At 42.5% G+C, this 16,963-nt stretch overlaps 1 protein-coding gene across 6 annotated transcripts in view; it reads left to right on the forward strand.

The window, feature by feature from the left end:
• LOC121532159 (fibroblast growth factor 13) overlaps window positions 1-11,184 on the forward strand; it is a 169,224-nt gene extending 158,040 nt beyond the window's left edge. For all 6 annotated transcript variants that reach the window (XM_041837926.2, XM_041837917.2, XM_041837949.2 and 3 more), the window contains 2 exons: window positions 6,658-6,856; window positions 9,208-11,184. In XM_041837926.2, the coding sequence (XP_041693860.1) occupies window positions 6,658-6,856; window positions 9,208-9,344 (336 nt within the window). In that variant the 3' untranslated portion in view covers window positions 9,345-11,184. The remainder of the gene's footprint in view (window positions 1-6,657; window positions 6,857-9,207) is intronic.
• Window positions 11,185-16,963: the final 5,779 nt, after the last annotated feature.

Consider the following 16,963-nt stretch of genomic DNA (forward strand, 5'->3'; position numbering starts at 1 on the left):
CGACAATAGAGATTTAGCAGCCTGCATTCTCTCAACATATAGAATTAGGACACTTTAACCATAAAAGCACCAGCAAGGGGGCCATTTTGACGCCAAGGGGTCAAAAACGTCATGATTAAAAAATAAAAAATAAAAAAAGATCCTTCTGAAATTTTTGGACTAGTTACCGACATACACTGAGTATACCAAACCTTAGGAACACCTTCCTAATATTGAGTTGCAAATGACAGTATAGTGCCAAACCTAGGTAATTGAGTAAGCCGTTTGGATAAGGGGATTGTAAATATAAATGACAATTGTTTTAGATATATTTTACCTTATGATCACTGGAGACAAATGTGAAACCAGTAATATGACAGTAAACTGAAGCATATCAACATATCACCTTTTCCACTGTGAAGTTTAGGAAATGCTGGCCTTATAACCTGCAGGGATGTAATTTGGAGACTCAAGCTATAGGCTTCTGTAGACATGCGCAAATGACAGGATAGCGCCAAAGCTACCGAGTTGATTTATGATTTCTAGAATGTTTTAATTATATGCCCAGACATTTCACTGGATTTAATTGTTTTACCATTTCTATCATGTTAAATATTAGCCACTATCAGTGGCCACCGTCAGTAATACCCACATACATTTAGAACTGTCACTTTAGTGTTAGTTTCCTTACATTTTGCATCATTCCATTACATCGTTAGTTTAACTTTCTTACCTCAGTCACGTTCGTGTGGTTGTTCCTGAGGATCGCTAGCAATAGTGGATCATATTAGGCTAACGTATTACAAGTTGTGCAATAGTTTGGGACATGTAGCGTATTTGAATCATTATGGAACGCAGACCATATGTACAGTAGCAGTTTAAACCTGGAGCCTGGTGCACAGTTCACAACTGGTCCGTTGTCATCACAGTTCCATGATTAGTGAGGATTATTGGGGTAGATTTATAGGACTATTGTTCAACCCCTATTGTAAACTATTCTCACCTTCCAATATTTCAAGTTTTTTTTTTATTCATGAATACTTCGATAACCCTAAATAATATACAAGATCAGATAATTTTTTAATCTACCAAATTGGTGCTGAAAATTTGACGAATATGCGTGTATTAACATGGCTTTCTTTAATTGATCCCTAATATTCTGAACCGTTATTTTATTGAGTGTCGAGAAAATTCAAATTCAAATGAAAAGGTACACCAAATTTAAAGGGATGGCTTTAGATAACTGTACTGAAACACCACGAGAACATCTGTAGCTGATTGGCTATTATTTTATACCAAATGCTCGCTGGCTTCCCTTGCATTCAATGCTACGGGCTGTAACAATGTCATACTCTTTTTGACCAGACAGCATCAGATAGATGGCATACACATACAGAGACAGAGGGGCATTGTTTTGCTCGCTCAGATGCTTTCTCCGGTGAGATACATTCAGCCTCTTGCGAATTGAAGGAAAATAATTTAACAAATAAAATAAAATAAAATCAAATTGTATTGGTCACATGCGCCGAATACAACAGGTGCAGACATTACAGTGAAATGCTTACTTACAGCCCTTAACCAACAGTGCATTTATTTTAAACAAAAAAAGTAAGAATAAAACAACAACAAAAAAGTGTTGAGAAAAAAAGAGCAGAAGTAAAATAAAGTGACAGTAGGGAGGCTATATATACAGGGGTACCGTTGCAGAGAGTCAATGTGCGGGGGGCACCGGCTAGTTGAGGTAGTTGAGGTAATATGTACATGTGGGTAGAGTTAAAGTGACTATGCATAAATACTTAACAGAGTAGCAGCAGCGTAAAAAGGATGGGGTGGGGGGGCAGTGCAAATAGTCCGGGTAGCCATGATTAGCTGTTCAGGAGTCTTATGGCTTGGGGGTAGAAGCTGTTGAGAAGTCTTTGGACCTAGACTTGGCACTCCGGTACCGCTTGGCCGTGCGGTAGCAGAGAGAACAGTCTATGACTAGGGTGGCTGGAGTCTTTGACAATTTTGAGGGCCTTCCTCTGACACCGCCTGGTATAGAGGTCCTGGATGGCAGGAAGCTTTGCCCCAGTGATGTACTGGGCCGTACGCACTACCCTCTGTAGTGCCTTGCGGTCAGAGGCCAAGCAGTTGCCATACCAGGCGGTGATGCAACCAGTCAGGATGCTCTCGATGGTGCAGCTGTAGAATTTTTTGAGGATCTGAGGACCCATGCCAAATCTTTTTAGTCTCCTGAGGGGGAATAGGCTTTGTCGTGCCCTCTTCACGACTGTCTTGGTGTGTTTGGACCATGATAGTTCGTTGGTGATGTGGACACCAAGGAACTTGAAGCTCTCAACCTGTTCCACTACAGCCCCGTCGATGAGAATGGGGGCGTGCTCAGTCCTCAGAGATGAAAGATAAGTTATTTTATATGTATTATTGTATTTTATTTTTTGTAAATGTTTTGGGAAGCCTGGCTTCCCTTGGCCACATGAATACACGCCACTGAGTCTGAATACCAACTACTGAGCAGTACGTAGGAAAGGCGTACATTTCCTAAGTCTGAATAGGGCCCTTAGCCCTTCTAGTGTTCCCCTCCGGTGTCATGGTGGCTTAGCAGTGTGCCGGTTTGAGCTGACAGGAAGTCCCTGTGGAGGTGCCATGTCACTGGCACCGTCTGACAACAGCAGTGTCCTGTCACCACGGTCTGGGCCCGGGCTGTCTCTGGGAGCGTCAGGGACCAGGGAGGATGAGAGATTAGATGAGAATGCCTGTCTACACTGAGGGTGTTTTCACACTTGGTCCCTTTCAGACAATTTTTGTGAACTCAATGCGGTTCCCTTAATTTTTTGTGGAGTGTGAACACTCCAAAGGAACTTAGACCCCTCAAAAGATCCCCCGAAGCGAACCGAACTGAGACCATCTTAAGAGGTGGTCTGAGTTCGGTTCGCTTGAATTCCCTGGTCCGGTTCCCTTTTTTAGGGCAATGTGAACACAAAGCTCCCCAGGTTCACTTGTCATTATTCCTGCACCACACAGTAGACTACTGCAACACCGTTTCCCCTGCCATAACCCCTTCACATTGGACAGAGAAGATGATGATGTGCAGGTTCGCGGAAAAAACGTGTGCTGTTTTTGGATATTGATTAGAGATTGTCAAGGATGCACAGAAATTCCAAAATATGTGTGGAGTTTTGTACTGACACGATGTTCAGATTATTTGTTTGTAATATGTTGATGTATAGGCTAAGAGAGCTTCATACGCTGTTTATTTGATTGTGGATTTTGAATAGTGTGAGTAGACAACATATTTGGTGAGAGTCACAACATAGGGTACAAAATCAAGGTCCTTGCTATCTGGGATCCTTGTGATGTCCCAACTCTGACATTACCCCATTGAAGTTGACATTTAAAATGGTTAAGGTAAGGGTTAAGTTTAGGTTAGGGTAAGGGTAGGGGTTAAGGTTATGGTTAGGATTTAGGGTAGGGATGTCCCAAGGATTTCGGATAGCACTAACCAGGAAATCAATGCTAGCTCAATGCTGAATGTTGGAAAAAGATCTTGGTTCTTTTCTAAACATAGCAATGTGAATGCAAAGAGGACTCAGACCACAAAATAGGTGAAGTGAACTGGCAAAAGAGTTGAGTCCTCATTCAAAGGCAAGGTGAAGACAAAGAGAACTTAGTTATTTTGCTTCTCCTTTTTTTTTTTTTTGTTACCACGGTTCACTTTAAAGAGGACTGAGATCAGTTATTTTAAACAGGACTATATGTGAACCCAACCCCACCCCCTCCAGGTAGCAGGGCTGATTCTTTGTGCCTGGGACGGACTCACTATGTCTGGGTGGTTTGATTCTGGATGGGAGATTAGGGACTGTAGGGGCCACTCGCACTGCATTGGGGCCATTGGTTCAGAGTAGAGCCTTATACACTGACCTTCTTATGAATCAATACTCTCCTGGATGATTCATTTAATGAATTGCTTCTTCAAAAACAACTGATTTTGATCACTAGGGCTTCTTAAACAGTAAGTGGAGTGGACATGTGTAGAGACTCTAGCCCAGAGTGGGAGTGAATGTATGACTACACAAACACGCAAATGTGCATTCCATCTATGTGTTGCACTCCCTCGTCTCTTTTTGAGGATGAATTATGTTGAATGGGAACTCTCCGGAGAGTAATATTGTGTTGGGAAAGCCTGATGGCATTATTGATGACTGGGTGACTGACAGTGACGCATAGTTTGTCAGGATCACACAACAGATCTGTGGTCCTGCCAGGACCCGTCATCCATCTTGTGACTGACATCCACTGTGATACAACTCTGAGCAATACGAGGTTGTCCCAATTTGAAAAACATGCCAATTTTCTCCTTTCTAAAGCGCTTGCCAAGTTGCCATAGGACTGCCATTATAGTTTAACCCAGGGTAGTAAAATCTTTTTTTCAGGTTTTCCTTTCTCCCTGGTGATTACTTGATTGATCAATGTCATTGATTGACCAGAGTCCACATGCCTGTTGTGCGAGGCGGTAGAGAAATTAGGGGCTCTATTCAATCTGTGAAGATTAGATTCCGCGATAGAATAGCAAAGGTTATTTCCCATTGAGATAACATGCAGGGTTTACCATGAATGCAGTCTCCGCTAAAGCAGGAACATTGCCTTTAAATTTCAATCATCACGCTGTAAAGCTGAACTTCCATGATGCGGATTGAATAGAGCCCTAAGGGTAGCTGATCCTATGCCACCCCAGGTTGAATTAAACAAGATCATGGGAGCTCTGCTCAACATACAGGTTCTTAAAGTGGCAAAATAAAGAAGTCAACAGGTTACACGTTTTATTTTCTCCTTCTCCAGCATTAATCAAAACCTCAGACTTCTGTGTTAAGCCTAGTCAAGGGAGAAGGATCACACAGGAGAGACCAACATTAAATATACACACATAACAGGTTCTGGTGCAGGGTCAAGGGAAGCACTACCTAAACATTAATTCAACTTCAAATCAAATGTATTCTCTCAACTTAGTCAGTCAGTCAACCACTAACAACCAGCCTCATGGAAACTTCCCTCTTACCTGCACCTTCCCCCTCAAACAACAAAGAGATCATATTTAAAGAAACAGTCAGCCAATTAAATTACAGGATCAATCATTCAATTAGGCAGAAGCGCGCATGATAAGCAATGTTGGCTCATTATCACACCTGTGACAGTTGTCCCAGGTCTAAATTAGTTCCTGATTAAACAAGAAGAGTGAGAAACCAGCATAACCTCCAACCAAGGCTCAGATTTGAATACCCCTGGTTTAGCTTATTGGGGTTTCTTCCTCTGTAGACTGAATGCATAGATGGTTCCCAGGCAGAAAGCAGTTGGAAGCTAATTAGGAGACAACAGAGAGAGCAGGAAGAACAGTGCTTTAGTACAGTAGTATAGCAGCTGTCGTCTCAACAGATAACTCCATCTCCCTATATTATAGAAAACTACAATAGAGACGACATCGCAAAATGGGGTGCAATACACACAGGCACACGTGTTTGTGAGGACACACACACACATGCATATATACACACACACACACACACACACACACACATACACACACACATATATACACATACACACATGCATATATACACACACACACACACACACACATACACACACACATATATACACATACACACATGCATATATACACACACACAAACACACACACACACACACACATACACACACACATATATACACATACACACATGCATATATACACACACACACACGCATGCATGTATACACACACACACCTGCAGACAATGCCACATCAGAGTGTCCTGGGGAGAATTGCATGAAAGAACAACAGCTTCGTGTTTTATGACATAGGTGGTGGAGGTAATGACTAAATCAGAGACAACAAAATATGGAGAGGCGAGAGAAAAAGAGAGCATGAGATGGCATAGTGTAGACTAGAGGAGAGAGAGAGAGAGACTACAGGACAAAAGGGTCCCAGGAGCCCCATGTAGATTTTGTTCTGTGCACCTTAGAACAGCCAATTCATTAGTGGATGAGAGACAGGGGTGCCTCCGCCTGGACATTACATAACCTCTGTAAAAACACACACACACACACACACACACACAGACCATCTGAACCTGTTGATGCCCGCTGCTAGGAGAGGGCAATAGTCTGGTGAAAGATTGACTAATAAATGGTAATCATATCTTCTATTACAAAGTCTCTGCAGAGGGAACATCCTCCAACAAATGTAATTATTAATTGGCCCATATATTATTAAAACTGCATAGTAAAATTATAATTAATATTTAATCTTATGTTTAATAAATGGTACTTTGTATCTATGGCTTAAAGCTATTAATTATTTACAATGATGATTATAATAGCTTTTGAAAATACTGTGGTAATTTGGTAAGCATTGAGAGGTGTATGTCTTGAATCAGATGCTTTATAAGGATCGTTCAACCCTTGAGTGTGTGTAAGTGTGTGTACGCTGAGCAAGTGTTTGTGTTTGAGTCGTGCCTTCCCCTCCTGTTCTTAAGAAATTATACTTCATATCTCAGTGCCTCTCATTTGCTAAAAAGCAAGAGATGAGAAGGACTCTTAAAACCTCCCTCATCAGTGTCCGCCCTCCTCCTTCAGCCAAGGCTCATCCTGTCTTCTCCTCTCTCTTTCTCGCTCTCTCCTCAGGAACACTTCACCCCGGAGTGTAAGTTCAAAGAGTCAGTGTTTGAGAACTACTACGTGACCTACTCCTCCATGATCTACAGACAGCAGCAGTCTGGTAGGGGCTGGTACCTCGGTCTGAATAAAGAGGGGGAGATAATGAAGGGAAACCATGTGAAGAAGAACAAGCCAGCAGGCCACTTCCTCCCCAAGCCTTTGAAAGGTGAGTCTGTCCATCTTTCTTCCTATACGGTGCTCAGCTCTATATTGGAGACAATGGAGAAAAATAAGGGACATTTTTCTTAGGAAACTTTTTTAAGTTTCATGATTATTCTCCCAAGGCCATTACATTGCAATTGAAAGTTTATTGGTGATTCACTATGGCCTGGAGCACTGAGCTTTGGCAGAGGTAATTTGTATAAACAGGAGACTTTCCCCAAAAAAAACACAAGGCTTCTCTTTGATTAAATGTCCCTGTTCCCTTTACCTGTTCTCCCTCTCTTTCCTTCCCTCAATGTGGGTAGTCTCTCCCTATGGCCTGGAGAAAGGCTGCTCTCAGCTCCCCTGCTGATGGGTTTTCTGCTCGGAGACGATGGTGTGTGGACAGGGCTATTGAGCACTTCCCAAAAGCGATTCATACTTCACTGGAGCCAGACAGTGGAAAAGGCAGAGGCAGTGTCCTTGGTGAAAAGCTGCGAGAATTATAACGTTCTGCCTGTTTTGAATAGTGACAGCTAAGCTTTTTAACGCCAATTTCATGACAAAAAGGAGCGACCTACCTCCACCCAACCAGGCCAGGTGCCTCATGGGAGGAGAGGGAAAGAGGGGGTATGATTGGGTGCTGGATAGATGGATCTGTTCATGTTAAAAAGGCCACAGCGCTTTCATCTAGATCAAGACACAGGCTTACCTGAACGAGAAAAAAGAGCGAGAAACCGTCTGTACTCCACTTCCACAAGATGAAAGGATGAGCTTTCAGATGAAAATACCTCCTCAAAGAAAGCGACGCAAATTACTCAACCAACGAGAGATGATCACCAAGCGGCTAGCAATGTATTTTAAAAAATCTGATCAGACGTTCAGTCGTTCTGTCATTTGGATCTGTCAGTTCCAAGCTTCTTTCGTGGTTACAATTTACAGACTAAAGAGAGAGTGGCACAAATACATTGCTATCCCATTTATGTATGTTCTGAAAATAATGGTTAAAAGATTACAAGAAGTTGTAGTCCCTTAATGAGGGTAGGAGGGCATTGGAGAGGGATGCACTGGGTCCCTTTCAACCCCTTTTTCACAAGAGCAGAAAGGCACAGCAAACAGGCAGCTGTGATGATGATGACGCTTTCACTCCCAGGTTGGCTGGTCTGCTCTCATCCACCGACCAATCGACCAGTAGCTCATTCAAAATCCACGTCTCTGCTCATGTCGAGAAACCACAAATGGCAAAATAATGTTATCATAATAAAGGAAATAGGGGTGCTCACTTTCATCTCCAGAAAATGTTAAACATTTCTACAAATCATGCCAAAAAGGCACAATCCTTTTATTAATTTCTCTCAGAACCCAAACGCCAGATCTAGTGCTTAGATAGGGGATGCAGAGAGAGAGAAGAGGGGGAGAGAGAGAGAAAAAAGCATTTGTTTCAGCAGCCCATAAAGATCCAGAGGCAGCAGCAATACCAGCCGACCAATTAAGGAGCCGTCTCTACATTGCAACCGTCTCCACCAGCCGCTCCTCGCTCCCCCTCTCCTCTTCGCTCTGGTTCCAGTCCACGAGTCTCAGCCCACGTCCTTTAATTTTATCCATCCGTGTGTGTTAAGGTGCTAGGTCAAACAGGGAGAGATCCAGTAGAGAGAGAGAGATGGAGGGTTGATTGGAGGAGAGGATAAGCGTATATGGAGATGGACCCTGACCTCCAGGTCATCCTTCCAGAATTATAGTTGCTTAATGCCGTGGATAATAAGCCCAGTATCGATCCCACACAGCTTCCCACTGAAGTCCACTATTGATTGACTTGTTTGCACAGTGATGCTTTGTGTGTAGCCTGCTGTTATCACCAGAAAAGCAAGGCAATGTCTTTGGAGAGTTAGGTTTGCCGCTTGGGTCCAAGTCCCAGGAGGACCACACATCAAAACACCCTGGCCGTTTTAGGAGTGGCTTCTAAAGACTAAAGAGATCAGAACCTCTAACGTGACTGGTGTTTCTTCTGAAAAGTTTCAGAGATGCAGACGTCGCTGCTTTCACTTTAACAAGCTCCTGAATAACTCATGTAAGGCAGTGTCTATAAGTACTTTCTGCCCTCCAAAAATACCTTGTCCTGATTTTTTTTTGCATATGGCAGGGGTGTACATTCTGTTATGAGCTACAGTGACAGGATCAGAGGGAGTTGAGCAATATAAGAAAATAGAATAGAATAGAACTTGGTCCAACGAAAGAGGAAAACGTGCATCTCCAGATGGACAATACAATTCTATTCTAGTGTATTCTTTTGTATTATATTCTAGTGCTCAGCTCCGCTCCATCTACACTAGCAGTAATGTGTCTGACCATTCTCCCGTCTGTCTGTCTGTCCCACAGTGGCCATGTACAGGGAACCCTCCCTCCACGACCTGACAGAGTTCTCGCGCTCTGGCAGCGGCACGCCCACCAAGTCCCGGAGCGCCTCGGCCGTGCTCAACGGAGGCAAGACGGTGAGCCAGAACGAATCCACGTAGCCGGGTGGTGGCACGGCGGGCCGGGGCGGACGTTAGAAGAAGACACCTTACCTCCAGAAGAGTGTGACTTCCAAGCAGACTTCTCTCTCCAAAACCATCGGCGGTTCAGGACAACATTACGACTACTAAACACCACCACCAACCAATCACCACACTCATTAGGTTCCATTCAAACATTATTTATTTATCTTTCATCACACCGTCAACAGCCAACCAAATTACACCATGAACTTTGTTTGCAAAACGCTAGGCAATTTTGAAACGTCATTTGAGAACACAATTTTCTGTTGGCCACTCTGGCCACTAACCAGTTAGCTCATCTTTTAAGGTTTTTTACTTCCTGCAGATAACGACTTATTTTACTTATAGGTCCTGATCATATAGACACCTACCCGGTCATATCCTACCCGGTCATATCCTACCCGGCAGGCAGGCAGGTAGAGAGGCAGGCAGGCGGTCAGGGCAACCGGTGAAGGGCTGGGCTGCAGCTGGTAGAGAAGTGCCCTGTTTCTGTGTGTCATCCATGATGCTTCTGTGAATACGAAGCCATTCCCCATGAGGGGGTGCAGCCCTAGCGAAGCTGCCACCACAGCCAGATATAACAGTAGCTCTCCTGCACACGCTCAGAAGAGACTTGAACTCCCTAGCATCCAAAAAAATGAAGGGAAAAGCGGGTGGCACTTTGTTTGAGCGACAACGCCATAGCTGCATCTTTGCTTTACTAATTTTCGAAATTAGCGGAGAGCTTTTTCTTTTTTTCTCCCTCTTGTTCTCTCCCCCTCCTCAGTATTTGTGTTTTTGTAGCCATCTCCACAGTGAAAGGGGTTCCAGCACACCAAAGACAGAGCTGAAAGAGTGTCAATTTAAGCTGTCAAGCCAAGTCAGTATACAGGCGCAGCTGGAGGTGTTGAGTTATTTTTCGAATTGTACATTTTTGATTAGAGAAAGAAAGAAATGTGAACAAAGAGAATGAGGAAGACAGGAAAATGGAATGAAAATGGAAAAAGGTGAGGAAAAAACAGGGGATGTTTTAGCCCATGGGAATAGGAAGGCTTGTCAATGTTCTAGAAAGTGTTTTTGCTGAAGGGAAAGAGACTACATATTACTGGTGAACTCTAGGGTTGAGTTAAGGTATGAATCGACTGTTCAATGTCCTTCTGTTTCTGTTGTGTCACATTGTATTCCGTCTTCAGTCCCCATGGTCTGTTCTCCAATCCAGTGCTTGTGACATGCCTTGCCCCCTCCCCTTTTGTTGGCTCTTATTGGCTGATTCAGTTCACCATATAAGGATATGGTGATGGCCCCAACCCAGGACTTGTTTCGTGTTTGAGTAACTTATCGTGGTGACAATTTTCTAAAAATAAGAAAACAATACTGTGGAATTTTAGGTGGCTTAAACATTTTATAGGATATGTCATATTTGTAAAAGTAAAAAAACTAACTAAAAAAAACATCAAACTCATCCCTTTCTTGCACAAAAACACGGTTGTGTACAAAGACAACCCTTTTTGTGGGCTAAGTACTCTAAGTTTCCCTTCGGCTACATACCTTGTTCATATGGAACATGCTACTGGGAAGCTTGTTTTTTTCCTTTTGTTTCCTTAGTTTTTTTAGGTGAACCTCTGTTGCATGGGAGACAGCAGGTGAATTCTGGACTACAGAGCTATAGTGCATGATGTAAGCTATGTGTATTAACCCCATGTTGGATCATGTGTTCCAAACTACCAGGATAAAACTGAAAAACAACCAGTTCAGCCTGCTACCTTCCAAGTTATTTATTATTTGGTGTCTGCACAAAATGCACTGAATAAAATGTTTATATTAAGATATACTTTTAAAACGTCTCTTCTCCTTTCTTTTCTTTTCTGGACTTTTTTCCTTTTCGCGCTAACATATTTCACACACTTTTCTACATTCTGTTCACAGCAGATCCAATGCATAACTTCTCCCCTACAAAACATTTGGTAAAATTGAAGTACATCCCCCATTGTACAAAGTATCATACCAGTACATTGAATGTAATACTATACCAATGAATAAGAAGATGAAAAATCAGCACAGTTCAATGTAGATAATGATGCAGCCAGGCATTGTAATGTGGTAGCTATGGCTGATATGTAGCTAGGCAGGGCTGGAGTACGGTACCCTAATCCTGCTGGCCCTGAGGAGTTTATGAGCTGAGCAGAAGAAAGCCAGGCTGTATCCTCCTCCTATCCTCTTATGCTATTGGCCTGTGGACACAAATTAATCACCCGGAGCCACACACACACACACACACACACACACACACACACACACACACACACACACAGCCAGGTTTGGACTTTAATCGCCTGCAGAGTCAAGGCTCCAGGACAGGCTTATTTAGCCCTCACCTCACCAGCCCACAGCCCAGGGCCCATTCTATGTAATGAATCAATATCTCCACTTAACGTCTGGAGCTGATGATGTTTCCTGGAATAGCCCATGTGATAGAGACACTGATCCAAGGTTAGTTTACCATTTTAGACCCCAATGGTTAAAGGTGCACTATGCAGAAATCGCTCCGCCATTTCCTGGTTGCAAAAATTCTAACCGTTTGCCTTATTTTATGTGACAAAACAAGCAAGTATAATGCATAGCTGCAGGAAGTAGGGGTGCTGTAGCTAGAAAAAAGAAAGAAAAATGCTGTTTTACTTTTCTTCACAACAGTAGTGTAATGTTCCTTCTTTCTAATCACATCCTCAAATATATGAATTCATGTTCACACATTTGTTAAAGCGATAGTTCCTAGCAACATTGATAAAGCTTCACTCTAGATGAGTAAACTGATAGATTTTTGAGTATACTACTTGCTATTAATCAATAAAATGTGGTAAGTTTGTAATTTTTGTAAAATACCCCTTCCATGGAGGGTTTCGTATTGCTATAGAACAAGACAAAAACAGCAATGCCTGTCCTAAGGGTATTAAAGGACAATTTCACAATTTGTCAACTTCATATTCATCATTTCCAGCACCACATCAACATATGTGAAAATGACACATTTCTATGTTTTGTACTAAAAAAGATAGAGGAAGAAAAGTGTTTCCAATGACATAATTGGTGTGCGTCACATGACTTTAACCAATTATGAGTAGGCATTGCCTACTAATTGGTTGATGATGTCATTGGAAACACTTATCTTCCTCCATCTTTTTTTGTACAAAACATAGAAACGTGTCATTTTCACATATGTTGATGTTGGGGTGGTGCTGGAAATGAATAATATGAATTTGAAAAATGTAGAAATTTCCCTTTAAACAAGGCACCATGTTCATGTTTATTTTACCATAAAGAGCTTACGTTCTTCTGAAAAAGTGGTAAAAAAATAAAAGTAATTGAAAAAGAGGACCCAAACCTATGATAAAGGATTTGGGACAATAAGGTTCTATCTGCAAAATGTATAGTTTTGAGATAATTAGTATTTTTCAAGTCCCAGATCTCAGAACTGTTTCGTGATGTCTTCCTTTTTCATGACTCAATAAGTATATAATCTTAAATACAATTATTTTTGATTGACAACCAAGCATTGTGTGATTGGATTGCAGATAGAACCTTAGAGCACCAAGTTAAAGGTGTTTGCGCAGATAGAACTTTCAGATGTTAAAACTTTTCAGCGTAAATTCACTTTTTCAAAAATTGGACAACATATCTCGGCAAAAAAAGGACCACCTAAAGATCAACTCTACGTGAAGAACTCATTTTGACCAAAATGTCGGATAGAACCTTATAGTCCCAAGGTCACGAAATACTGCACCAAACATCTTAGTTAGAAGTAAAATTGCACGACTAAGACCTCCTTGGCAAAAACGTCAAAGTGAATGACAGATTTCTTGATTTATCTCAGATTAATTTGGGTTCTTTTGTGGAAGTGTATACTGGATATGTTGCTGCGGCGTCTCGAGGGACAAACAGTAATATTGGCACTTTCTTTCAAGTGAAGGGAGTATGCGAGGCACAGACGTTCACTTCGCCTAGCCGAGTTCTGCTAGGAGAAAACCAAACCTTGTCTGTGGTGAAGACAGAGCAGGAGGTTGACTTGAATCGTGAGACAATGACAGACACAGTACATGACTAATGAGGCCCACCTCTCCTTGACCTCTCCCTCCCTCAAACAAGAGGTCATGTAGATTATCAATAGCCTCTGTTTGGGTGTCCCTGTTACGTTCCCCAGCAAGAAAACCAAAAATTGTCTCTCAAACAGAAGGAGGAACTAAAAAAGAGTCACTGACCACAACCAAAAATGAAACACGTGGGGTTTTAGGAGGGGTTCTGAAAGACACTCATGGGGGTGTCCACTGAAAGTTGACTAGCAACAAGAACTGGGACCTAAAAGACACCCACTAAATTTGCCCACTAAGATGCAAACAAAAGAAAACCCCCACATCAAACTTAAAAACAGGAAGCAAACAATAACAGGAAAGATCAGATAAATAAATATTTTCTAGAATTTAAATAGGGAGAGCCAACTAAAGGTGTTAACCCTCCACATCTCTCAAGACAACTGGGCCAGCACAGGTGAAACACCTTCCGACTAACGAGATGGACAAAGCTAGTACAGGTGTAACACATACTGACTAACGAGGTGACACCAATTGGTGACACCAAGCCTGTAACAGTCACCAACTGAGCACCAACTGAGAATTATAGGGGGAAAATACATAAAACCATAGCTAGGATTACTAGGAAACACTCAAATTGAATCGAGGGATTCACCTAACGTTTGATTCCTGCCGTCTTAGGACAGATTTCCCTCGTAAAATAGATTTGAATCTCAATAGGATCAACTTTGTGAATAAAGGATAAATACAAATAAATGTGTGATCATATCACCTCATTGCATTGCGACAACTTGATTGCCAAGATGTCAGCATGCCATGCAGTGGACTAATCAGCATTGGCAGGAGTGTTTACAAGTGTCTGCTGGCTTGGCTAGCTAGCCTCTACTACTGTTATGTCCCCCTGTCATTGGCTCACTGGAAACAGGTCCAATTATTCATCACCTCTCATTCGTCAGACATCATGGCCACACTTTTATGAGAGCACTACATCACACACTTACAATCTCACTGCTATGACGTGCACTGGAGGAGAAAAGCGATTCAATCTTGTGCATTAGGGCTGTTTGCCAAAAGTACATGATGGTCACACCAAGTGGCTTTTAATCTAGACGTACACAAACACAAGCCGGGGTTCAACGTGTAATTTCATACTGGTCTGTCACCATATTCAGAAATTGAATATTATATGCAGCAGCAAGTTGCGCCGTTGTCCAGCTAGCATCAATATGTACAAACCAAAACAAATCAAAACTGACCAAATAGATGGTTTTTCTCTTCAACACAGAGGATGCATCAACCAATGCAAATACATTTACATGGATCAGCAAGGAAATTCTGGGTACTTGTGTTCATAAGACATACAGCATATCCTCAAGCCTCATACAACAGTGGCATTATAGGGGCATTATGGGGGGGACAGTAGAGGACTCTATCTCCAACAGCTGAAAGGCTCTCCAGTCTCCACCTATCATTCCAGTGAACTCTAATATGCAGGCATGTGAGTTACAGTAAAGCACATGCACCAATTACACACACACACACACACACACACACACGCACACACACACACACACACACACACACACACACACACACACACTACTCCCGAGTCTATCTCATTAGTGCTGTGGCCAGTGGAGACAGGAGCGGTAATAGGGTCCTGTAATATAGCCCCTGATATGAGCTACTTCATCCTTCATGTGGCTCGACACCTCCCCACTTCTCCTCCCACTCCCTTAATTTTCTCTCCTCCGCTCCATGCACCATTCATTAGCAGAGGACAGTCCAATTCATTAAGGAGGACGAGTTGTCTTGTTCAGCCATGGAACGTGTTGTGAGGAACGAGAGGTGGCCAGTCAGCCAGCCAGCCAGTCAGTCAGTCAGTCAGCCAGTCAGTCTGCAGCCAAGGGGCCAGGCCAAGCTAATGAGGCTAGCCACTCCTCACTGGGCTCTGAGCAAAGAGCAGATGTAATTCCTGCAGGCATGTCACGCACGCACGCACGCGCACACACTGTGGAATTAAAAGACATCATGATCAGAATGAATCTCCAGCAACCAGCTGTCACCTATCAGAGAGGCGAGAGGAGAGCTGTGAAGCCTGTGTACCTGTGAAAAATATAACTCATCTCTTATCTTCCCCAGCACAGGTCAGAACAGCTCCATTCCTCACTAAAACAACCGTCTTCTCCCTCTTCTTAACTCACATCTCAACATCAATTATCATAATTACTTTTTCACTGCAATATACAGTACCTATATCAGAGGAGACTGGTGGGACAAGCTATAGGAGTACGGCCTCATTGTAATGGCTGGAATGGAATTAATGGGATGGTATCAAAAGCATCAAACATATGGCAACCACGTTTGAATCCGTTCCATTAATTCCATTCCAGCCATTACAATGAGCCCATCCTCCTATAGCTCCTCCCACCATCCTCCCCTGACGTACATATGCAGTAAACATAAGAATTACATCAAATATTATTTCATACTGCAACATATGTGGGTTTTCAGTAAGCTCATGTTATGTACAGTAGTGTGTGATGCACTAGTTTAACCACAGTGATGCAGCAGATGCAGTAATCTCACTCCATTTCCTACTTATCCATTTTTGATGGGGCTTAATATTTCATGGAGCTGTAAAGTTTTTTCCTCAATTAGTTCAGCAAAGAGGTGATATAAACATTACGAGACATTATTACAAATGTTGCTTCCTGTTTTCCTTGCAGTACAAAGTTTAATCCCCCAGGATCGACTCAAATTGTGTGTTTTACAGAGAAAGAAATCCACCTGCCAATCAAGAAGTCAGTGCACTAAATAAATCGCTGTAATATATATTTATTTATATTTTAGTCATTTAGCAGACGCTCTTATCCAGAGCGACTTACAGTTAGCGAGTGCATACGTTATTTTTTAGATTTTTCATACTGGCCCCCCGTGGGAATCAAACCCACAACCCTGGCGTTGCAAACGCCATGCTCTACCAACTGAGCTACATCCCTGCCGGCCATTCCCTCCCCTACCTTGGACAATTGTGCGCCGCCCCATGGGTCTCCCGGTCACGGCCGGCTACTACAGAGCCTGGATTCAAACCAGGATCTCTAGTGGCACAGCCTTAGACCACTGCGCCACTCGGGAGACTCAAGAGTGACGAGTGAAGGGTTGAGTTTAATGAGAACAGCATAATGCCTGAGAAAGACAGTCTGGCATTTTTTTCCCCTTCTTTCCTGTAGACACTTTCTCTCATCCATATACATCGGTTACATTTTAAGAAGCTGCATAAAGTTACCTAGACTGAGATATGATATGGCCAACCCTTTTGATAGGGTGCTTCTGCCCTGCAGTAGGAGTACTTCGATCACTATGAACCCTATAGGTATAAACCTAGAACCGTACAGTGTTTTATATGTTTTCTTGATGTTCTTCATGGTTTCAAGAAATCAAAGGGAAAAAAATAGAAGGGAAACAGCTCAGCTTTGAATTCAGCAGCGAAACGGTCGTCTATGGAAAACTCGATTTGACCTGTACTTGTTAAGA

This window comes from Coregonus clupeaformis, chromosome 2 (genome assembly GCF_020615455.1).
Source record: "Coregonus clupeaformis isolate EN_2021a chromosome 2, ASM2061545v1, whole genome shotgun sequence".
Taxonomy (NCBI): Eukaryota; Metazoa; Chordata; class Actinopteri; order Salmoniformes; family Salmonidae; genus Coregonus; species Coregonus clupeaformis.